The 23,315-nt window shown below is 43.8% G+C and overlaps 1 protein-coding gene across 6 annotated transcripts in view; it reads left to right on the top strand.

Moving 5' to 3' along the window:
* LOC102198081 (trinucleotide repeat containing adaptor 6A) overlaps nt 1–22,169 on the top strand; it is a 33,741-nt gene extending 11,572 nt beyond the window's left edge. Inside the window, exons 1-26 of one of the 6 annotated variants that reach the window (XM_005743500.1) lie at nt 3,404–3,447; nt 6,465–6,768; nt 7,445–7,492; nt 8,610–10,547; nt 10,658–10,856; nt 10,959–11,431; nt 11,542–11,673; nt 11,877–11,900; nt 12,618–12,761; nt 14,693–14,896; nt 15,042–15,202; nt 15,336–15,413; nt 16,410–16,577; nt 17,218–17,367; nt 18,165–18,284; nt 18,397–18,525; nt 18,670–18,744; nt 18,837–19,011; nt 19,245–19,385; nt 19,587–19,757; nt 19,842–19,982; nt 20,067–20,174; nt 20,291–20,518; nt 20,760–20,830; nt 20,950–21,089; nt 21,449–22,169. In XM_005743500.1, coding sequence (XP_005743557.1) covers nt 7,447–7,492; nt 8,610–10,547; nt 10,658–10,856; nt 10,959–11,431; nt 11,542–11,673; nt 11,877–11,900; nt 12,618–12,761; nt 14,693–14,896; nt 15,042–15,202; nt 15,336–15,413; nt 16,410–16,577; nt 17,218–17,367; nt 18,165–18,284; nt 18,397–18,525; nt 18,670–18,744; nt 18,837–19,011; nt 19,245–19,385; nt 19,587–19,757; nt 19,842–19,982; nt 20,067–20,174; nt 20,291–20,518; nt 20,760–20,830; nt 20,950–21,089; nt 21,449–21,797 — 5,565 coding nt within the window. In that variant the 5' untranslated portion in view covers nt 3,404–3,447; nt 6,465–6,768; nt 7,445–7,446 and the 3' untranslated portion in view covers nt 21,798–22,169. Of the gene's footprint in view, nt 1–3,403; nt 3,448–4,368; nt 4,431–6,464; nt 6,769–7,444; nt 7,493–8,609; nt 10,548–10,657; nt 10,857–10,958; nt 11,432–11,541; nt 11,674–11,876; nt 11,901–12,617; nt 12,762–14,692; nt 14,897–15,041; nt 15,203–15,335; nt 15,414–16,409; nt 16,578–17,217; nt 17,368–18,164; nt 18,285–18,396; nt 18,526–18,669; nt 18,745–18,836; nt 19,012–19,244; nt 19,386–19,586; nt 19,758–19,841; nt 19,983–20,066; nt 20,175–20,290; nt 20,519–20,759; nt 20,831–20,949; nt 21,090–21,448 lie in introns of those variants that run through there. The other 5 variants (XM_013913442.1, XM_005743501.2, XM_005743499.2 and 2 more) reach the window with 5 other exon arrangements.
* Nucleotides 22,170–23,315: the final 1,146 nt, after the last annotated feature.

Below are 23,315 nucleotides of genomic sequence, written 5' to 3'. Positions count from 1 at the left end.
GTAACTAAATGTTTTTAACCAGATTTACTGAGGCTTAAATACATTTTGGTTTATAATGCAGCCAAAAATATATAGGCTAACAGTTTTTTAAAATTAACTAAATATGAACTAGTCGTGTTTGCATGTCTGGTGGCTCCCAAAGGCCCGTTTTAACTCTGGAAAAACCCTGTGTAATAATCGACATGAAAATGTAACCAGATGCTAGTGCAGTATTGTAATTGGTATGATTAAGCCCATGATTGCTCTTTGGTATATCACAATGGCTGCTGTTGCACCAGATGGACAAAGATCCTACAGTTTCAGAACACTGCAGGAGTTTAGTTTTGAGACACAACTTGGCACAAGATGACAAAGCAAATCATGCCGAGCTTCCAGAAGACTGAAGAAAGTCTCCTCGCTGCCGAGGTTCAAACACAAGCTTGAAAGGGAAAATCAAACACTGTTGACTAATTTTATGCTGTTTGTAGTGTAGATAAAACCTGGGTGTGGGTGGATATGTTAGAGTAAAATCAATTGGATGACTAAATTATGGACAAAATGACTGAGTCATATGCAAAACCTGAAGCTGTTGCTTTTAGTTGGCTGTTGGTCTGACCTTGATGAGAGTGGGTGCCCCTCCAAACTCCTCCCAAAGTTGAAGTACTAGTGGTGGATTGTGACGACTGTCCTTATCTGCTTCTGCACACACTCCTGCTGCACATGGCAATCTCACACACATGTTGTTTTGGAAAAGAGATGGACGAACACGACTCAGTCACATCTGCACTTATTTGCTCAGTCCTTCTCATGCTCACCTCACCTCACGTCTGTCATGCTTACCTTACGCCAAATGGGAGAATTGAAGCAGGAAAGATGCAGATCGCTCGCTTGCATTCGCTGGGTCTCTAGGCTATTTATTAACAAAGGGCTGTTGGGAGTTGAGAGACAAGGGCATGTGCTCCCAGCACTGGCGTCATCTTGCTTGGACAAGCCCAGAGGAATTGGGAGTGTTTTGAAGAATGTTGCCACGACAACAGGGTCTTCCCTAACAGAAAAGTTTTGAGCTCCAGGAAATTTGGGAGGATTTCACCTGAAAATAATCCTTGAACACAGATTTCAAATGGAAAATAATTTTCCAGTCTGTAATAATGCACTTTGTAGTGTTTATGTTACATCTGCTGTTAAACAAGAAGATGAATGAAATTATCGTTCTGTAATCAAATCTCAGCTCGTTGTATCTGATAATGCAGAGCATGCCTGGGACACTGAACACCACTCAAAGCTCAGGAGTAATGATCTCTATCGACCCTTTTCAGCCATACTAATTCTAAAGAGTGAAAGAGACTTGTGCTCTCGTGACCCGAGCACTTGTTTGGTTTGCATTTTCATCTCTATTGCATATTTGTGATTGGTTGGACCGCAAATATATAAACTACTATGTCTTTAAGTAGGTAGTCTTTGTTTTGGTATGTAGTTGTTGGACACTTAAAAGTATGTCCTCGTATGGGGGGACAATTGCTTTATTTTAGAAGAAAACAATAAGGTCAGCATTGCTTAATGTATAAGATGCAGAAAATCCAGAATGTCATGTCCCCACATGAGGATGCACGGTCTCAAGGGGTTGTTGCTTCCAAAGAAAAATATCTGCTGGAGAGATGCATGCCCATCAGCGAGGTCACAGATGATGTCACAGCTCAGATAGCTGCTAGTCTGTCATGTTTGATAAAAGCAAATATCAAATGAGCTAGTGATATACACTGGCAGAATTGCTTAAGTAAAGCCTTTAGTGCATCTCAAGTTATTAACACTAGACAAAGCTATATAGTTGAATCCATCCTGCAATGTATATCTACCTGTGTGTATCTCTCCCGCCACCCTCTTAGTGCAACTATTAATATCTTTTATTTCTGAGGGCCTGTTGTGCTTTACTGGGATACAGATGATGTTTAAAAAATGTGTCCGCTTTTGGCAGCAAAGCACCATGCTTTAAATAGATTTGCAGTTGCATAGCAACAGCAGGACACATGAAGAGGGCCTTTAGTTAAAAGAAATGTTGAGCTGACAGTCGCTCGAGTCAAATTAAACGCAGAGCAGTCATCTAAAAAAACTATGCGTTCAGGCTAATAAACGTCTCTAACATGTCAGAAAATGCAGAACTTTGGCGGTGACTTAACGTTTAGGTCTTCCAGAATTTCACAACCAGTTAAACGTTTTACATGTTACAGGAAAACTTTTTATTAGTTTTAGATTTATACTATCCCATCTGCAGTTTAACGATTTGGGATTAAACAGAAGACTTTCGAATAGCATTCAGATTCATTACCATGTGTTGCTTTTTTTTTTTTTTTTTAAAAAAAAAAGGGGGGGGGGAGAACAAAAGCAGGCTTTAAAATATTCAGATGTCCCTTGGCTTTAATCCCCTTCTCCTTCATGTTTTAAATGTATTTGCATTAATTGGTAAATTTTGCTGATCTTCTCCATTCAAGGCCTCATTGTCTCTTTCACATTGTTTAATTTGACTCTGTCTGTGAAGCAGCAAATGTGTTCACTGTGCTCGATTCATGTGCCGCTGAATTGAGGAAGTTACTTATACATGTTAGAAGCTGCAGCTGCATTCCTGGCCCATCAGCCTCAGTGACAGGTCTCTGCCTCTCAAATTTCACTTCTCTTATCTTTTGTTTTCTCCTCCTTACCGTTGAGGGAAAAAAAAGGTTTTCATTGTATTATTCAGTTCCTTCAATCCTGTATCTTGTCCCTAAACTCTCCTCCCCTCTTAACTTTCTGTCTGTAAGGTGATAGCAGCACTTAAGTTGATGCCAACTCCAGGGGCCCCTACAAAAGCCTTACTCAAATGGAAGCAAATAGGAACAAACTGTACTTGATGTTCTGAGCAGCAGCAGTAACAAAGCTTATACACCTTGGTGATGCTGACGTTTTGTTTTTTCCAGTAAAAATAAAACTGGGTACATTGGGAAAAGGCCATTTTAATAAGTGAAAACTGCAAGTTTAGAAAATTGCTTGGCATTAAAGGGTTTGGATTTAGAGGCATGCATATATTCATCTACAGATCTTTTAGATGTAAAGTCAGAAAGTATTACACAATAGTAAAGGCGCCTCACCAGTTTCTCCCAGTCTTTATTTGTAACTGGAACCAACTAAGTTTAAACCCATTCATGATGGTGGTTTTTTATTTTTATTAACATAACACAGACTCAAATGTTGGAATGGTACCAAGATGCCTACTAATGTTACATCTGTTAAATTTGACAGTATAAACATCGGCTGTAGCCACCATGACCTCACCCATTAACTTCTAAAGTTGTGTTTTGAAGCCTGGAGATAAGTTTCTACTGTTACTATCCTTGGTCTTTTGAAAATGGATATGACGAAGAGGAGGGAGGGGTGGGGGTGGGGGGTTCTGACTGCTAAATTAGCAGGTCAGTGTGCGGATTCACAAACATAAACCAGGTAATCCTCCTTCCTGTAAAAATACTATAGAACAGTTTTTATATAGGTAGTTATGCCTGAATTATGCTTTAGTAGGAAATCGACGCTGTGATATATGATGTATCTGGACACCCCTCTCAATCTTAAGCTGTAAATTTCCACACCAATCGGTCGTTGCGAACTGCGCTGACCTGAAGTACAGTTGCATTTCTCGGGAAGTCCTTATGATTTTATGTGGAGGGTTAAGATGGGCTTCCGGTTAAATTCCGGATTATGAAGTAGATTTTCCACTGAAGGATAATTCAGGCATTAGAAACCTTGTTTCTTCTATAAACTTCTATAGCGCTGGGAGTTATTTTGCAATCTCTGGCATCGCCCCCTGGTGACCTTAAAAAAGAATGAAAGGTTGAGCCGCTTTTCACATGTGGAAGCTTCGGGCGTCTTTTATACATTCATCTGGTTACATTATGTTATCTTGAGAATTTATACAACATTAGTCATTGCAGCTATTCGCCTCAACAATGTAGCTGATTTCAAAACTGTGAGCTGTCTCAAAGAAAATGGCGAGGTGCATTTCAGAAAAACACAAAGTGCTTTCATACCTTACACAGATAAGTAGGTAGGCTTTGTCAGAGTATATCTAAGCGTGTGTGGACACCAAAAGCCGGGCACATGTTGGCACACATGAACAACACTGTGGATAATCTGATGAAAAGTTGAGTAATTTATATATAAATATATTTATAAATGGATATATAGATAAAATATTGTTCTAGTAGCTCAGTTAGTGATGTTCAATGTCATTAATTTGGATTTCACTGCCTTATAAGGATATAAGCGGTTTTCCCTGCATACCTGCTTTGAAGCAGATGCTTCGGAGTTGACAGAGGTCTTTCCATGTAGGAAGGTTGAGCCAAGACTCTGGGAAGTAAACAGCTCAGTTTGCTGGAAGGATCTTGCACTTTGAGTGCCGTGGCTGCCGGAGGGAGCAGGTCTATTCCACAGTAAAGGCTCTGTATTTCTGCTCTGTCTTGTTTTGTTTAACTTTGTTCTCTCTTTTGGATAGCGCTCTCTCTTTAAAATATTTTTGTGTCACTTTCCTGGGAAAGGAGAAGGGAAAGAGTTTTAGTAATCATGATATCATTGTTGTATGTGTTTTTGATTGGTTCCAGAGGGTGCTTAAGCAGCTTCTGGCAGGGTGTATGTCTAGATGCTGGCTGTGTGCCCAGTTTAAACTAGTGAGCTGAGAGTTAATAAAGGTGGGATTAAGCCTCTAAGTGTTTCTGGTCAGCGTGTTGTTTCAGAACACTGGTTGCTGGTCTGGTTGAATCTTTTTCCTGGTGTGAATTGCTGTAGGATGCATCTTATTTGAGGTTATTCTCGCCACAAAAAGCACCCCAGCTGCCAGTGAATACTTAAATTGTAAAAACGTATTTCCATTGCTTCAATTTTGCCAGCGCATTTGCTCGTGTGCACACATGGGTTTGTTTGTTCTTTTATCATGTTGGCTTGTGAACAGACTGGTTGCTATTTGAACTGGAGATTTATAAATAGACCTGTATACTGCTTGCAGCAGGCAGAAAGCTAACGCACTCTATCCTGCACCAAGAAAAAGGTCAGGAGACTCGCACAAACACTTTACTTATTGCTGTCAAATGCACTGGGCCTTTTTCAATGAAGGTTGCCTATGTCACTCTCCCCTTTGTTGATTTGTGGCTTTATTTGTATCACCATATCTCAATGTATAGTGTTGCATTTGTCCCTTTACTCGTCCTTTTGCTTTGCTCGAGGTAAGAGGTTTTCCTTGCCTTGGTGTCCTAGTGCAGAGCTGCTTTAAGCTTGTTGTATAACCCTAATCTAGTCTTCCCTGTAGATGTTCACCCTACCCCGCCCTTCACCAAGAGAAGGTGTGTGTGTGTGTGTGTGTGTGTGTGTGTGTGTGCTTATTGCTAGTGGATTTCTGACTAACCTGGCTGACTCCACCTGCTCCATAGTCTCTCGACAGGAGAAAGGATAATGCTATCTTCATATGTTAGTGACACAGAATCCAAACAAAGTAGTCTTCATTCAATCTCTTAAGTAAATACAGTGGCTCAGGGAAAGTGGTAGCCACCATGTTTCCTTTACAGCTGTGCTTGACCAAAACGATACCTCTTGAGGCTTTGACTGTAGGAGCAGTGGATTTCTGGTAGTTATCATGTGCCTTAAGCATGTTGTGGTTTAGTGGTTGGTAGGCATGGGAATCGAGAACAGGTTCTTGTAGAAAACCGGTTCCCAGAAAATAGCGATGCAGTCTAGAGATACGGACACTTATTTTTATTGCACAACAGGACAAGATAAATGATGGAGTGGAATATTGCATCCGGGACAGAAACGACCGCATTATGCTGCTAACACAAGTTTAGTTCTTTGTAAGCATCTGCCAAGCATGCTAACACTAAGCTAGCCGAAAACCCAGAGAAAGGTCTTAGAGATGTGTCTTCATTAAGGATTTTTGTTGGTGTATGTGGGGGGTTGGAGCCTCAGGTTTATATTGTTAAATGGTGAATATGAGATGATGTGTTTCAGTAATTTTACAGAGTAACGTGAAAGTAATGTAACGAGTAGTGTAACTAATTGCTTTTGTCTGGGAGTAAATAAAAAAAAAAAAAACTTTTTACTTTCAAGAAAAGTGTTCTGTGTAATATGTGTAAAAATTACTTTTGAGTAATGACTCCATCACTGATCACAAAAAGAAGTAGCTCAACAAACATGCACAAACATTTGACCCACAACATGCAAATAACGTGCATGAATTTCTTTATTGCTGCTTTGCAATGGTGGTTACTCTCAAAAAAGAGCCAATGAGAATCCAATGGCAATCAAAAATACATATCGATATAAAATCTGAATGACTAATTTATCATATCAATATATTGATAATCGGTTCCCATCCCTACCAGTTGCTGACGGAGTCTTTTTGAAATGATTTAAAATGGATATATCCTGTAGCATTCACACATTTTTCTCTCTCCTCTTCTCTCTTTCTGTTCCTGCAGTGCCAGAGCATACCAAGTCAAGACAGAGTCCTTATTCTACTCAACCTCCCTCCTTTTCCCCTCCCCACACATTGCATACACGCACACGTACAGTCCTCAGCGATGCCAAGGGGGGCTGATCAGCCTGCTGCCCGCTCTGACAAGCCCTGCCTCTTCACCTCAGACCCTTGAGGCTGTGCTCTCTGAGCTCTGACGTTTGACCTCCCCTGTTTCGACCTGGGATCCAGAGGTCACCTGTTCTCCAGTCAGCCCGGGGACGCCCTCCTGCCCAGCCAGGTGTCACAGCCACCAGCGGCACTTATAGGTAACCTGTGAAGAGAAGGAAAAGGGAACAGATGTCACTTGCTTAACACACAAGAACATTGTCTTTTAAATAAAGCAAGAAAACGATTATGCTGTTATATTTAAATGGCACTGAACATTAACATGTAGGTATGTTCTCGCTCATAGCTCCTGATGTCTTAGCTCTTGTTCTGCCAAAGTGAGGATTTGTGAAATTTGTATGAGGCTATAATTGATTCACAGTGGCAGCTGTCCTCATCTGCATCCAAAATGATGGTTCATTTCTAAAAAATGGTTATAATCCAACAAAAATGTATGTTGTAAGATTATTTGTTGCTACTTAACGGTCGGCAGTCATTCTGTTACCAGCGCTAAAAGGAAAAGATCCTGAGTATTATTTTATAAAAAAAATTGCTTATCTTTGTTAAGATGCCGAATGGGGAGTTTTAATTGGGTTTTTAATTCCTTTGAGCTGGATAACCACCTTTACCTGCTAACTTAGATTCAGAAAACAGCATCTCACCACTAAACCCTCTGCACTTGTCTTACTTTAAGCTCTTACTTTCACGCTCTCGTTTTCTTTTCTCTTTGCTTGCCTCTTTTCTTTTTTTCCTTTTTTTGCCATGACTGTTTCTAACATTTTCTCTGCTCTGTTTTCTGCCCCTCAGCCTTTTTGACAGTCTTTCCTCTGTTTCCAGGCATGGCTCCCATTCGGGATTCCGTCAGCCACTCCCCTAATCAAACAGGTGACTACACATGGTCTTCTTTGATACTGTCTTCTGCAATTCAGTCCTCCTTCAAGTACCTTCTTTAGTCTCTGAGCAGTCATCAGATGAGTTAGACTCAGTCTGACTTGACCTTGGCTGATAATTTTATTTCTGACATACGAGAGACAGAGAGGGAGATAAATGAGAGAGAAAGTGGGTGTCAAAGGGTGGAAAAGAAGACTTGGCAAGCAAATGCGATAAGCAGCGAGAGCTGGCAACCATTTTATGTGTGAGAGACTTTTAAGTTGGGACCAAGTGGGCAGCCGTTTGGTTAAAGAGACTCGCACGTTACCAGGTTAGGTTCAGGCATCTGGTGAAGAAACATGGCTAGAAAAGGGCAGCTGCTGTTTTAAATGAAGAATGTTGTAAGCTCTGATTCAGATTGTAAAACGGTGCCTTGTTGAGCCGATGCCGTAGCCTGGTACGTAGCCGTAGTCTGTGGTAGCCTGGTTGTGGCTGTCTAAATAAAGTTTTCCTTTGATACTTCTTTGCACAGTAAAGTTACTTTCTGTTGCTTTTCCACTCACATCTGAGACTCAATGGGTGTTTGTACAGAAACCTGTATCGCATTGTTCTATGCAGTCTAATTTTAGAAACATGCCAGGTCTAATTTAATTTTTTTATTATATTTTGGGTGAGAAAAGGGTTTAAAAGTCTGAATAATTTAAGTTGCCACCAATTCATTTCCTTTGCCAACTGCTCCCCTCTTTCTTCCTCCATATTTCCTTTTTTCACACTTTGTTGCCGTCTCCCCTATTCCCTCCATCACTTCTCTCCTGCTGATGCTCATCCTCCACCTCACTGAATCCAAGTTTTATTGCTTTGGCACGCTTTTGGGTCCTGCTGTGGTTACAAAATGGTGGCAGCTGTGTCCAAGCTCAGCCCTGGCAGTGAGCACATCCAGAACAGTAGGGCAGCTGAAGCTTGGAGGGAAATTAAAATAAATTAAAAAAAAAATATATATATATATATAGGCAACTTTGAGGGATTTAATTATCCTCAGTTTTTTAAATTTGGTAAATGTTACTAATGTTGTGTTTTTAACTTTATTTTTTCCGTGTTCAAACAATATCTTCTGTTTCCAATCTCTCACCAGGTCTGGATCATCCTGGCTTGGATTCGCAGTATGAGCCTCCCCCCTGGTCGTCTGGCTCTCCCTGCAGCAGTGACGGCAACAGCAACTGGGGCAAAGCCCTAGTAGACGGAAGCACCGACACCCCCAATAACCCTTCTTCAACCAGCTCTTCCGTTTGGCCTCCCTCATCTTTTTCTTGCTCATCCTCTTCTTCCTCTTCTGGCTGTGGATCAGGATCAGACCCCGAGTCGGCATCAGAATGCATGGACGCAGACTCTAGTTCCTCAATCGGCTCAGAGAGGAATCTTGCTGCTACAACAGTGATGATGATGTCAGCAAATGCTTCTTCGTCATCTGCAACTTCTTCCCCCACCTCTTCTTTGGGGAATGCTGCCATGATGGTCAGCGTTTCAATGAACGGAGATGGCAATGGCAACAGTCATCAGGTGGTTGGCGCAGGTATGGAAACCATCAGCAGTGCAAATAATGGAAATAACATGTCTGAGCCCTCACAGTACTCCATGGCTGGGTCCAACAGTATTGGCAGCAATAACATGAGCAACCACAACAACAAGCTTGTCAATAACGGTGGTGTATGGGGCACCCCTTCAGGCAGCAATGTGATCCCCACTGGCGGAAGCACCCCCTGCATCAATGGAGGGTTAAACCCAAACACTTTAAACCCAAATGCCAACCATGGTGCCTGGCCACAAAATTCAATCCCAAATCCAGCATCCCAGGGCCAACGGCCTCCACAGGCTCAGGGGATAGGTTCCAAACTAGGTATGGCTCCCCAGCAGGCCCCCTTGCTGGGCTGGGGCGGCATGGCAGCTCCAGACAACAGCAGTATGATGCAAGACACCGAGGTGAATAATGGTACATTAAGCAGCAACAGTGGAAATGGTGGCCTAAAGCCTACCAACCTTAACACTGAATCCAATGGACCAAATAACACTATCACAATGAATACTACTACTACTACTACTAATGCCACAATGACCTCTAGTCCACCAAACTCTACCGCCTCACCCCAACTCAGCGGGGATTGTTCTTGGGGTTCCATTGGAGGAGGGACCGGGGGTCCGCTGGCCAATGGAAACCCCTCGTCAGCACCCCAGCACCCCCAAGGAGAACTGGGGGGCAGTGGGGCATTCGGTACGCCTTGGGGCGCAGCTACCTACCCTGTAGACAAGGGCCCCCCAAATGCAGACACTGTGAACCCCCAAATCCCCTCTACTGCTGCTTATAAGAGTAATAATAACCACAATAACACTGGGGCCCCACGCTGGGACCAGGGGCCCTCCAACACCCCAAACCAGCCTCAGAGCAACTTGTCCTGTGGCATTGGCTCAAATCAAATCCTTGGCTCTACAGGCCAAACAGCAGGAAATGGAAACCAAACGACGATGGGGCCCCCAGCAGCAATACCTCGCCCCTGGGGGAGCAGCGCGTCCTTGTCCTCATCGTCGTCTTCCACAACGCCTAGTAACAACCCTTCAGATGCTGGAAGTCACAAAGGAAGCTCTTCTAACAATGGCTGGAAAAGCCTGGAGGATGACGCCATGGGAATGGGAGGAGCAGTGGGAGGCAGTGGAAGCCATGGCTTGGGGAGTGTCACAGGAGGCTGGGGTCGCTCTGGGGGAAGCGAGGGAAGCGGTGAGAGCTCTGGAGGCCGTTCTAGCTCAGACAGAGAGAGCATCCAGACAAAGGGGGGAAGGAGCAGAAAAAGTCCCAATCCTGCATCAGTACTATCACTTCTGGTCCGGGCTGAAGTGGACCCGAGGGTCCTGTCCAACACTGGATGGGGACAGACGCCCATACGGCAGAACACTGCCTGGGATGTCAATTCTCCAAATAACAATCAGAACCAGGGCACCAGGGGAGATGAAAGAAAGCTTAGCAGTGGAAGCTCCGGCTGGGGCAAAACGACACCGGCAGCTCCCTCCCAGACATCTGGAGGTAATTTGCATGAATTTTTAAAATAAAAATAAATAAATAAATAAATCTTATTAAGAATAAAATTAGATGATACAAGGACAAAAAGTGATGCATCTTTCCTGTATTTGCAGGCTGGGGTGGTGGGCCAGGCAGCTCAGGCATAGATACAGGAAGTTCTGGCTGGGGAGAGCAGAAACCAACTTCTGGCTGGGACAGCAAAAGCCCACTGAATGGAGGAGCTGGGCATAGCGGCTGGGATGATGGAGCCAGCTGCAAGGGTAATAACAGCAGCAGCAACACCTGGAGCAACAACATTAACAAAGATGACAGGTAATTGATCAAATTAAATAAATATACAAGAAAGAGAGCGAGGGAGCTTCAAAGCTTGGCATATTTTTAAAGGCTTCAGGTAAACCCATGTTTTTGTTTTAGATCCAGTACCTGGAGTAATACCTCCAAACCACAGCAGGGCTGGGGTTCCAGCAGTGCAAATGTAAGTGACACCTGGGGTGCCAGTGGAGAAACCACCAGACCAAGCTCCAACAGCCACTGGGGAGAGCCCCAAAAAGGCGCAGGCTCAGTAGGTTGGGATAGCGACAGTGACCGGTCTGGTTCTGGATGTTGGAGCGAGCCGAGCCGTACCAACACCAGCAGCAGTAACACCTGGGTGGGGAGCGGTGGATCAAATACTCCAGACGTGAGCACTCCAAATCCAGGCTCCACCTGGGGAGAGCCAGTCCTCAAACCCAAACCTCAGAGTACCACTCAGGGCTGGGCTGAGCCATCGAAGAACAACACTGGAGCCCAGAACTGGGGTGAGCCCAATCCTAAGCCCTCTAACGAGTGGGGAAAAGGTCCTGAATCCAACATGTCCAGAGGCAGTCAAGGTCAAAACAAGCCCACAGGTAGTTATCGCATCTAATGCTAACTTTGGAAGAGACTTGACGCTGTTTAGAAAAGACTTTTCAGTGGAAGGACCAGAAGTTGATTACTCACTCATTTATTCGTATCACAGGCTGGCTGGGAGGCCCCATGCCCACAGTAGGTCAGAAGGAGGAAGTGTCGACTGGGTGGGAAGAGCCTTCTCCAGAGTCCATCCGCCGAAAAATGGAGATCGATGATGGAACTGCAGCTTGGGGAGACCCAGGTAGACACTCACTTTACAGCAAGTTTGCCCAACCCGCTGGGTTCAAGGCTATAATTGATGACTAATTACTTTTGATTTTTAGATTTATATTTCACCTTTTAAAAGTGTTTAACTTCTCTTGTTTGTGATCAGTCTTTTCATCAAACCTCACATCTAACTGTAGTTTTTCTGTTTTTGACACTATCCTAACCTGGACCTAAAAGCTCAAGTAAAAACACAAAATCCAAGTAAGAAAGTTGTTTGTTTGTTTTTTACTGTAATAACCATAAGCATGTTTATCTGTTTTTATGACTTGAAATTCAAATATAAACAGTAAATTTCAACAACTTGTGTACAAATTTTGCAAATAACAAAATTCAATGCAACTATTCGCATTAAATTGCAGGCAGTGTCTCAGGCATTTGTTGTTGTGTACAACTATTTACAAAACAACCAGGTGTCAAAAAAACATGCCACACAAGTTATTTGTGCCACTCCAAAAGAAACATTTCCCATCCAGTTCCAGGGTGTGTCTTATCTTCAATCTGCCTTTGGTGGCTTTTTGGCAAGCATCTGTGACATTTAGTAGTCGCCTCATTGTTTTGACGCACAACAAAATCAAACAAGTAGACTACACACCAAGCACAGAACATGCACACTAACTGTACACTCCAAACACTCAAAATGTCACAAATCTCACATTTCAACACTCGAAATCGATATAGCTCTTTTGCTCCCACACCTTTCTCTTCTTCCTAAACAACCAAATGCCATGTTGTTGCCATGGGAATTATTTGCCGCAAGTCTGGTTTTACTTGGTCTGTCAGCACAATTTAAACTGATTTATAGTTTCAAGTCTGCACTTTTGACACAAGTTGAAACGGAGACTTTAGCTTTGTTTCCACTTAAAAAATAAATAAAATAATAAATTCAGCTGATAAAATTGTATTTATTTTCCCTCCTAGGCAAATACAGTGGTGGGTCTGTCAACATGTGGAACAGGACTGGTCAACCAGACCAGGAAGCTGTGGGCCCCTCCCCTCAGCACCAGTCCCACCCAACCCACATGTCAATGCAGCATGTTAACCAGGACAAAAGCTCCGGTTCTGGTAGGTTGGATAATGTTTGCACACCATATGATTACTCACGCACAGTTGTGGCTTTTATATTCCTGACTGTGAGAACAGGAAAGGACTGTGCATAGAAGAATGCATGCACGTGCCCAGACAACATTAAAACAGGTGGAAACATCGGTACACCACAGACTCGCACTTTTTCATTGTGTCGTCTATTCACACAAAAATGTGGTTTGCCAGGTTACAGCATATATTATTAATCACATATTCCACTTTTATTTTAGCCAGAGTGGAAACTTCTCATCAAAATGTGCAAATTCTTGCACAGATTGTCTTTGAGTTTTTAAAAAAATATATTAATGTGATTTAACACCTACGTCAGGAGCCTGGGGCAGTATTTAAAATGGTAGAAGTGCAAACCTCGTCATGGAGTCTGTAAGAGAGGAACAAGGCTAACCCAGACTCTCATTAAGATGGATAGAAATGAAGTCCTAAAAGGGTTGAGAAAGTGCAAGCAAAGCCAGTGTAAATACACGCGCTCACAAAGATATACAAAGGCATACACCAATTTACACAGAAGCATGGCTGGAGACCAAACACGTACAGTCATTCCCTCCCATTTTCCCTACAGTGTTGTCTGTGTTGAAGGCTTTTTGAAAAGCCAGTTGAGTCATCCCTTTGGAATGCTAAGAGCATCGATTTTTCTCTTCTCTCATTCGCCTTTTTTTTCCTTCCTTCCCTCCCCCCTCCTCCTCTTCTTGTTCACCCGCCAATTGTGCTTGCTATAGAAACGCAGGCTTTTGATGGGTTTCAGGAAAAGAGAGTTAGAGAGACCGTGAGTAGCACAGGAGATGGTCTGCTGACTTGGAAATAGGACAGGTTCCAATGTGAGATGGGAAAACTAAAACGAGCAGGAGAGCTATTCTATGGAAGGGGCCGGAGGAGGAGAAAAGGAGGGGGCTGTTTAGGGTTATTCAAGGTTTCTGGTTTAGTGAGCTAACTGGAGGTGCTAAGTGGATGTCTGGGAAGGGTGGGACCCTCTCCCTAGCTACTGCATTGAGAAAATTAATTTATGGGTCTTGATTCATCTTAATTTCAGTTATTACCTAGTGAAATAAAAAGTCTGGGTCACTTAAAGGAAATGATCAATAAATGTAGCTAAATTAGACTTTCATGGTGTTGCAAAATGTACGTGTAATCAAACAAAAACAGATGCTCAGGCTTATTCATACACACTTGCAAACACACTGGTTAAAATTTCCTCTGAGTCCTTGTATCAGCTGATGCACTCAAGTGGACAGGGATGGAGTGATAGATTGGGGGTTATTGATTGGCAGTTTGTGTGTATTTGTGTGATGTGCTTGTTTGTGGCTACATGTATCTACCTGTTTGTGTCAGTCTGTCCTCTTGTGTTTACGTGCATATGTGATGAACAAGCCAAGTCAGATGCAGGACATCAGTGCCAGAGGCCACCCCATGATCTGTCCTATTTTTACAGGGAGGTATCCCTGGCATCTCCCCAAACGTCTCCTGTGCAGGGAGAAAGTAACGGGCCTGGGTGGTCGGCTGTAACAAGAGCCTTTTGAACTCATACGTGCCCTTTCTTGAGCATGCATTCTGTTACATTTCAAAGGGTATAATGTCCTGCAATGACACCTGCGTATCCACAAGCGTGGAAGAAAAACACTGCTTACATAAGTGAGTGGATATAGGGTTCCCCAGGGAGTGTTGCTCTAAGCTCTGGTCTCCAGTTTCAGCTAAGTGGGGAGAAATCTATATGAATTGCAACATTATCGTACATTTGGAAAACAGGTTGGGTCTTGCCACCTTTAATGTGATGCAGCCCACTTTCCCACTGGCCTAACATTGGAATTGTACAAATGTTAAATAGTGTTTAAGTACATCAAGTAGATTGAACCACAGAAACTGTACCCTCATAGTGATCATCTCATTTGTTCCTTCAGGTTGGGGTGAGCCATACCCCCAACAGAAGGAATCCGCATCATGGGGGGAGCCTAGTGCTGCTCCGCCTGTGACTGTGGACAACGGGACGTCTGCCTGGGGAAAGCCCAATGACAAGAGCTACAGTTGGGGTGACGGCAGGGACAGCAGGGATAGCAGGGATAGCAGGGAGTCTGGGTCTGGATGGGGCAGTCAGCATAAGTCTGGTATGTGCACAAAGCAAACCCTACAAACATCTGATTGCAACATCTGTAAATAATAAGCAGTCTGGTGTGACTAAAGTGTGGCAGAAAAGAGGTGAATTTACTTGCTAGTAATCTGTTTCTACATCTCTCCCTCCCTTAATGATAGCTCCAGGTCCCAAGCGCATGGACACATGGTGTAGTGACGAGATGGGAAATAGCTGGGACCAGGAAGAGGAAGTGGAGATCGGCATGTGGAGCAACAATCAACAGGACAGCAGATCCCATGACCAAGTCACCTGGAACTACAAGCATAAAAGCTCTACTAAGGTACATTTATCTCATCTTTGCACTTTTTTCTATTTGAAATGAGGCCATTTAATAAAGGGATGGAGTCTTCTTTATTTATTAGAAGTTTTTAAAGCCGTCCTAACAGTGCTCCCCTCTGTCCACTCTGTTTCAGATGAACAAACCAGTCAACAAACAGGATGATCCCTGGATGAAACCCTTCATCGGCCAGTTCAGCAGCATGAACTTCTCTGTAAATATTATTAATCATTCAGTTAAATATTCCCTGTGTTTGTGTCCCTCTAGCACACACGGAGCTATTGATAACTTTCTTAATGAAAGTAGTGTTTCGGAAGCAAAAACAGAAGCTGTAAGTACAGAGGAAAGCTTTCTATTCACTGAGACACTCGTTAAGTTAGTTTTCCACCAGATGACTAGGGCTGTGCGATATGACCAAAATCTCATATCCCGATATAAGAACTCTGTCGTCCTGATAACGATATAAATCACAAAAATGTAACATTTTCTGTAAATTCTGTGAATCTCGGGCAGCTCGACTTGTGGGAAGTGTTTCCAGCTGGGCGTCATGTAGCTGGAGTCGAGTGTTTTAACCGATGCATGAAACTACACATTTTTAGACATAAGTTGTAAAGGCCGCTGTTTTCTTTGTGATTATTTATTACACAGCCTGTTCTAACGTTTGAGTTTAAGGTTTATTTTTTAGCACCTGGCGGCTCTTTTTTTACTTCTCATCCGTAAATAATCTGCTCTTTCACATGATTCAGTTTATTTTGAAGTCTCAACAGGATCTTGGGCTTTATTGTGAAAGATTTATGTGGAACATAAGCAAGCGGACACGCGATGCTGTTACCGTTGTTGTTGCTAACCACAACGCATAAAAACAGGCGCTTGTCCGTCCGTAGTGTGGTTATATAAAATACAGAGAAAGAGAGAACTTAAATGAAGAGAGCCACTACAGTGACCATCAAAACGATGAAAAAATATTGCCGTAAACAGTTTATTTTGCGACACCACGAAACAAACGATAGCGTAAAATGAAACCATAGACGTTTTTATATCGTCATCCGATATATATCGTTACATCGAACAGCCCTACAGATGACTCATGTCTACGTTAAAGCATGCTGAAGTGTTTGGTTTTTCAAATGTAATAAGCCCTGATTCAAAGAATGCAAGATTTATGCTGTTCCGTCTCCGTAATCACATTTTCTTGGCTTCGTTCTTGCAGAGGGACTCCCCTGATGACTCCATTAAGACTGGAGCAGGGATGGTGCAGGACAAGCGTATGGACATGGGCAGTATTGGGGACTTCAATGGAGTTATGGGGAAGAATTCTGGGTCTCGGCACCACCTCCACAAGGACTCCACCATGGATCGCAGTTCTTACTATGACAAGGTATGGAGAAGCATGAGTGGAGTTACATGTACAAGGTGTATTCTTTCCGGAGCTGTGCTGTATATGCAGGCATGAGGTAAATAACTGATTCTCATAAAGGGCAATGTCTTAGTCTGCTGTTATGGTGGGGTAGGTGTAGAATGAAGTGTGCCTCTGGCTGTACAGTGCCTCACAGTGGGCGTTTTAATGCAGTGCAGCTTTGCTGGTCTAAAACTAGTGTTTTATTTGACTCTTTCCTCATCATGTTGTATCATTATCACTAGAAGCAAGCACATGTCAGTACAAACTGTTCCGGCTCAGTTTGGCTTGCTGCGTTTCCTTTAGCACAGTGTGCTCCTTCTTATTAACTCTTATTTCATCCTGCTATCTCGTTTCTACCATCACGTCCTTATTTTTAGCTTCTCATTCTTCTCGTACCTCTTTTGCTCCCCACACTGTCCACTCCCTGCAATTATTTCCTTCATTTCCACACATTTTATTCTTTCCTCGACCTTCAACTTGTCTTTGGTTTCGAGAAAAAAAAAAAAATTAACTTTCTTCTTTTTCTTCTTCCCTCTCTGTGCTTCTTTTGCTGCTGGTGTGCTTCCTGTCCCTGTGTGCTTACCGTCCATCTGCTGTGCACCTGGCCTTGCTTCTGCAGCTTTCACCCTCTGCTTACGATATCCCAGCTTCTGATGAACTCTCCTCCAATCAAAGCATGAGCCTTTCCCCCTCCAATTCTGCTCAGTCTGTCTCTTGTCTCAATTCTGGGCCGTCTGCTTCCCACTCTAGTTCTGGGGCTGCTGGGCAGGTGAGTGGAGAAGAATGAAGAGAGAGTTGTCTTGAGACGTTAGAAATTCCCTGTTTGATATGAAGATTTTTCACTTGATGCGAAGAAAGAATTAAATCAGTGATTTTTCCCCTGCTCACATGGGTAATACCAAAGCTTTGCCATTATTTTTAGGTAGGGGCAAGACTACCGGTGGCAGTCTTCCCTTTGAGCAGCAAAGAATACAAAGCTGTGTTTCCACCAGAAAAGTGTACACAGAGCACTGCTGGGGGGTAATGATGCTCTGTTCTCCCGCAGTACTGCTTATGGTGTGGGACAGCTGTGTGATGAAGTCCTAACCTAAGACATCGGAGAGAGAGAGATGATTGGGGGGTGATCAAACTTTTTCAGGCAGTTATGGTTAAGAAAATGCCGACAGCAGGCTGCTTTATTAGTAACTTTAACGATATTAGCCTGTTTAGAAATTATGTTTATCCACAGCATGGGCTCTATTTATGCCTGGAATAATTCAACAACCGTGGTAATAGTGGTGGAGAATTCCCACTTTAACTCTGCTCCAGAGAAACTGATGTTGGCTCTGAGCCTCATCCATAAATATAGCTCTCTTTTTGTAATGGTGTGCCCTCTAGTGGACGTCATGGGATATTCAAATGGTGGGGGAGGTTTTTTGTTTGTTTTCTTTCTTATGGCAAGTTTTGACTGCACACAAGCGTCTAACCTTGTGTGGTTCATTCTCATTGTTTGTCAGGGTTGTTTCTACACTGTTTTACATTTTTCTTCTTTGTTGTTTTGTCTCTCTCTCTCTCCCCCCCGATTAGAATGTAAACCCAATGTTGGGCGGCAACACCGTAGCACAGGGCCGAGGTGGCCCCCAGTCCCAGCCCCCTCCTCAACCCAGTCTTCGTAATCAAGTGCCTCCACCCATCCTGCCCGCTCAGGTACCCCACATAAAAATAAAACGCACAGAAGGTCACACTCAGAGTGAGTTCTTGTCTCTGTTACTCCTGATTGTTTTCCAACACTCAGTCCCAAATTCTTGTTGTTGTTCAGGTTCCTTCATCCCTGTTGAAGTACCCGGGAGGCAATGGCGGTCTGAACCCTCTGTTTGGCCCTCAGCAGATGGCTGTTCTCAACCAGCTGTCACAGCTAAACCAGATCAACCAGATCAACCAATTACAGGTGAATACCGGCGGAAAAGAAGTGTATAGCTTTAGATTTTTATTTCTAGTTTTTACATGAAAACAACATGACAGAAATGGAGCCATAATTCCTAACTGTAACATTAACAACATGATGGGTTTACATTATTCTATTTCTCTGCAGCGTCTTCTCCTCCAGCAGCAACAGCAGAAGGTTCAAAGCCAGAGACCCATGCCTATGGGACGTCAGACTGAACAGGTGTGTGTCTGGGTGCTACTAAATTGCACTCGTTGTCCCAGTGGTCTTAGCTCCTTGGTTGCTTTCTCTAACTGTGCACCTTCTGTCCTTAGACACGTCCAATTGGTTCCTCTCCATCACCGATGCAGCCACCACGACACATGGACCCCTCGCTGCTGAAGCCGGCCGCGCCCCTCAAGCCGTACCTGGATAACTACATGTCCCACAGCACCCCTGAGATGCTGAAGGATGCTGCCACTCTTGGATCCTTCAGCAACTTCCCTTTAAGTAAGTCAACTGCTACTGCTGTTATTACAGATTAGGCACCCTAATCATAAACTAGTTTGACTGGATGGAGAAGTGAGGTGATACTTTTTATTTGACACTTAAGCCCTCAGATTTGTAAGAAGATGATCATGAGCAGGATAGATCTTGGGGATTACATTTTAGTTTTACCTTTTAAAATATGCAGAGAGTTCTTGATTATCTGTTGACATGTACTCTTCTGTCCTGTTTCTCAGACTTGAATTCTAACCTGAATGTACCCCTGGACATGGGTGTTGGTGGTGGTAGTGGTGGTGGAGTGAGCTATAAAGAGCCACCCCAGTCCAGACTGAAGAAACTTTGGGCTACCGACCCTCCGGAGCAGACCAGCAAACCTGGTACAGACAAAGCATTTAGTTTGTCACACTGCATGCTGTGGTATTGTTTGGCTTTCTGGGGGAGGTATCCATGAGGTGTTTACTATGTAAACAGTGAAAAAATATTGGTCTTTAAAGTGACTAAAGCATCCCCACACTTTTTCTCTCTGCATACTTTAAACTCTGGCTTTAATGGTTTATATGTTTGTGTTTGTCCCACAGGTGCTATGTCGTCTGGGCTGCGTCTGGAGGACTCCTCCTTCTATGACTTAATTTCTCCTGGCCCCTCTCCCCTGAGTCCTCCCGGCCAATCAATGGGCTCGGTGGGTGATGGCTGGCCACCTCGTGCCAACTCCCCCCCGCCCCATGGAAACACTGTCACCTGGCCCCCAGGTACAGACGCCTTTAAATCCACCAGAATCCCCGAAGTGTTTGCGTTGAACCCTGCTGATGTCTGCCTGTGTTTTTTGTTCTCAGAGTTCCGGCCCGGGGAGCCTTGGAAAGGTTACCCCAACATTGACCCTGAGACTGACCCATATGTGACCCCCGGCAGTGTCATCAACAACCTCTCCATCAACACCGTCCGCGACACAGACCACCTCAGGGACAGGAACAACGGTAGGCCACGCACATGCCAGATCCCTCCCAATAACTGTAATGGTAGCACAGACTCACACTGACCCCTCCTGCTGATGTTTCCAGGGCCATCCTCATCACTGAACACCACGATGCCTTCTAACAGTGCCTGGTCATCCATTCGTGCCTCCAGCCACAGCGGTTCCCTCACCAGTACAGCACAAAGCACTTCAGGTGTGTAGTTTGGCTCTGCTTTAGTGAAGTTTAAATGTTTCCTTTACCTTATTTATTTATTGTAAACTTGAAAATCTTTGTTAAACGGGTTTTGTTTTTCTGCTCTCGCCTTGCAGCCAGACCCAGTGAGTCAAAGTGGTCTCCCGGCAGCAGTGTGTCAAACTCCTCCCTAGCTCATGAGCTTTGGAAGGTCCCCCTGCCTCCCAAGGCGCTGTCTGTGGCGGCCCCCTCCAGACCACCGCCTGGCCTCACCAGCCAGAAGCCCAGCCCTGCCTCCTCTGGCTGGGATGGCTCTGCCCTGAGGCTGGGGGGCTGGAGCACCGCTGAGTCCAGATACACGCCTGGTAAGAGAAGCACACCCTTTAACCTTAATTCCATGCTGCAAAATGAGCAGAACAGACTTTGGGGTTGTTGTTTTGTTTTTTTTTTGTTTTGTTTTCAAAAGATTTCAAGACTGTATAGAGAAGCTTGCGATAAATTTTAAAATGCACGGCTCCTCTCCTGTGCAGCCTCAACTTGACCACAAAACCAGCTTTAGCGTCCTATCCCAGCTGATGATTGACTCTATGGTGTATGTATTGACAGGTTCCAGTTGGGGTGACAGCAGCAGCTCAGGGAGAACCCAGTGGCTCGTTCTGAAAAATCTCACACCTCAGGTAGTTGTACTTTCATTCTGTTAACGTTATCACAATCATTACTTCCATGTTTTTTCACATATTTTTCACCTCTTATCACTTCCCGTGTTTAACTCAACTTTTCTTTCCCCTTCTTCCAGATTGACGGCTCTACATTGAGGACTCTGTGTATGCAGCACGGCCCTCTGATCACATTCCACCTCAACCTGCCACATGGTAACGCTGTGGTATGCTACAGCTCCAAGGATGAGGCCGCTAAGGCCCAGAAGAGCCTGCACATGTAAGACCATCACACACAAATATGGGCACTTCTTACTTCTATTTATTCAGCTTCTCTTAGAGCAGATGACCTTGAATAAAAACAGGCTGTTGATGCCAAATTAACTTGTCACAGACAGATTAATCAGATTTGTTTGACACTCAGTCAGATGTCCCCTTCACAGATAACACATGCATACTTCCAGGCATATAACACCCCCCCCCCCAAAAAAAAAAAAAAAACAAAAAAACCACTCCCAAAATTAAGTGGGGAATTGCAGTAGTGGACAGTTGGCTGTTTAAATGGATGGAAAAACAGCCATATGATGTTGTGTACAGACAAAAAGTCTCACTCTTGTCTAACCTGCTCTGTTTCTACAGGTGTGTTTTGGGGAACACTACTATTCTGGCTGAGTTTGCCAGCGAGGAGGAAATCAGCCGTTTCTTTGCACAAGGGCAGTCAATGGCCACTCCCTCCTCTGGCTGGCAGACCCTCGGCTCCTCTCAGAGCAGAATGGATCAGTCTCACCCCTTTCCAAGCCGCGCTTCTGAACCCAACCAGTGGAACAGCAGCGACCTTCACAGCTCCTCCCTCTGGGGTGGGCCCAACTATTCCAGTAGCCTGTGGGGGACCCCCAGTGGCACCGAGGCAGGGAGGATCAGCAGCCCTTCTCCAATCACCTCCTTCCTCCCAGTGGATCACCTGACAGGGGGCGGGGACTCCATGTGAGCTGCCCGCCAGTGAAACGGGCTCGGGGAAGGGTCAGTAGAGAATTATCAATAATCAGCAGAATAGAGACACAAATGTAGTTCTATAAATGCAATGGCACTAGTTGGACTCCTTCTCATTTACAAGATATTCAACAAAACGGGGTCTCCCCTGTGGAAAACAAGTTACGTTTCTCTCTCTGCACATATGTCCACTTTGTTTTAGCCCAAAAACATATCAGTCGGAATACTTGAATCATGCAGGCCAATTCTATAATGTGAACGGATGGATATTTGCCTCCAGGTAGTGCTCTTTCAGACCGAAAAAAAGCTTCAATCGAGCTCATTATTATTATATGTATTTTTTGTTTCTTTCGTCATGTTTATTTGAATTCCAATTCTTTTTAACATTTTATTTTTTTGTTTTACTTTTTTTTTTTTTTGCATTTGTTTGCTGACAATGTTGGAGTATGAGCTTTTTTTTAACTTTGCACTGAATGTGTTGTTTTTTTCTCAGTATAATCTGCAATATAGAGGGAGCAGCCAGTTTTTTCCAGTGTAGCTGTTTACTCATTGAGGTCCTTACTGTGTGTGTTTGTGAGAATTACTGTGTGTGTGCGCGCGAGCTGTGAATGAGTACGTGTGCGCTCCTCTCTGCCTTGGCACGCCTACCTTACTGCGTTGTCGTGGAGTTCAAGATCAACAGATAGTTAAAGAATTAAACCTGACTTAGGATGATTATCTGGTGATAGTTCAAGTGACATTAAAAGTATTGCACCAATTTTGTTTTAAAACTAAAGAAAGTTGAGCTCTGCAGTGCAAAGGACTGTAGCCGCAGCTGGGACTAGTAAGCCCCGCCCATCCTAATATAGGGAGGCGGGGGCTATCTAGCAAGCCCCTCCCCCTCCCTCCCTTTCTCATTAGCCCCCTGGCAGGCAGGTTTTAGTGGGGGGGAGGGGGGGGAACAGCACTTTCAGAATAGGCTTTCAATGTTTTGGAGGTGCCACACTGCAACCTCTTGTTTACAAGACTTGGGAGGCAGAAAGTGTGTTCATTCTTCATTTTAAAGAGAAGATGGAATAAAATTTTAAAAAAAAAATGCACAAAAAAAATTTCAAAACGCTTTTAAAAAAAAAAAAGATAAAAATTTTTAAAAACAGAAAAAGTTTAAAAAAAACAACAAAAACAACTCTTACTGAGGATGAAGACGATGCTTTGTAACTCTGGGAATTCGGATCAGTGTTTTTTGGCCATGGCGTTGGTTATTTTGAACTATTCCTCTTTTTGTCTGCTAAATAACCAGCAATGGTTCTCAGGAAATCAAGCCAGTTTTCCCCCCTTGTAGTTTGAATTAAAGAAAAAAACTACTACTCCTTGTAGGAAAGGAAAATACAACTTCTAGCACTGAAAACTATGTAAAGGTCTGTAAGTTTTCGTTTTTGTTCTCTCTCTCTCTTTCTCTCTCTCTGCCAAATAACTGCTTTAAGCTGGAGAAGCTCAACACACTGCTTTCAATATGCTGTCTTTTGAGGGAGGGAGG

Source organism: Pundamilia nyererei, unplaced genomic scaffold, assembly GCF_000239375.1.
Source record: "Pundamilia nyererei isolate P.nyererei 1_Seehausen unplaced genomic scaffold, PunNye1.0 scaffold00132, whole genome shotgun sequence".
NCBI classification, from domain to species: Eukaryota; Metazoa; Chordata; class Actinopteri; order Cichliformes; family Cichlidae; genus Pundamilia; species Pundamilia nyererei.
This window is presented reverse-complemented; position numbering and strand designations above follow the sequence as displayed.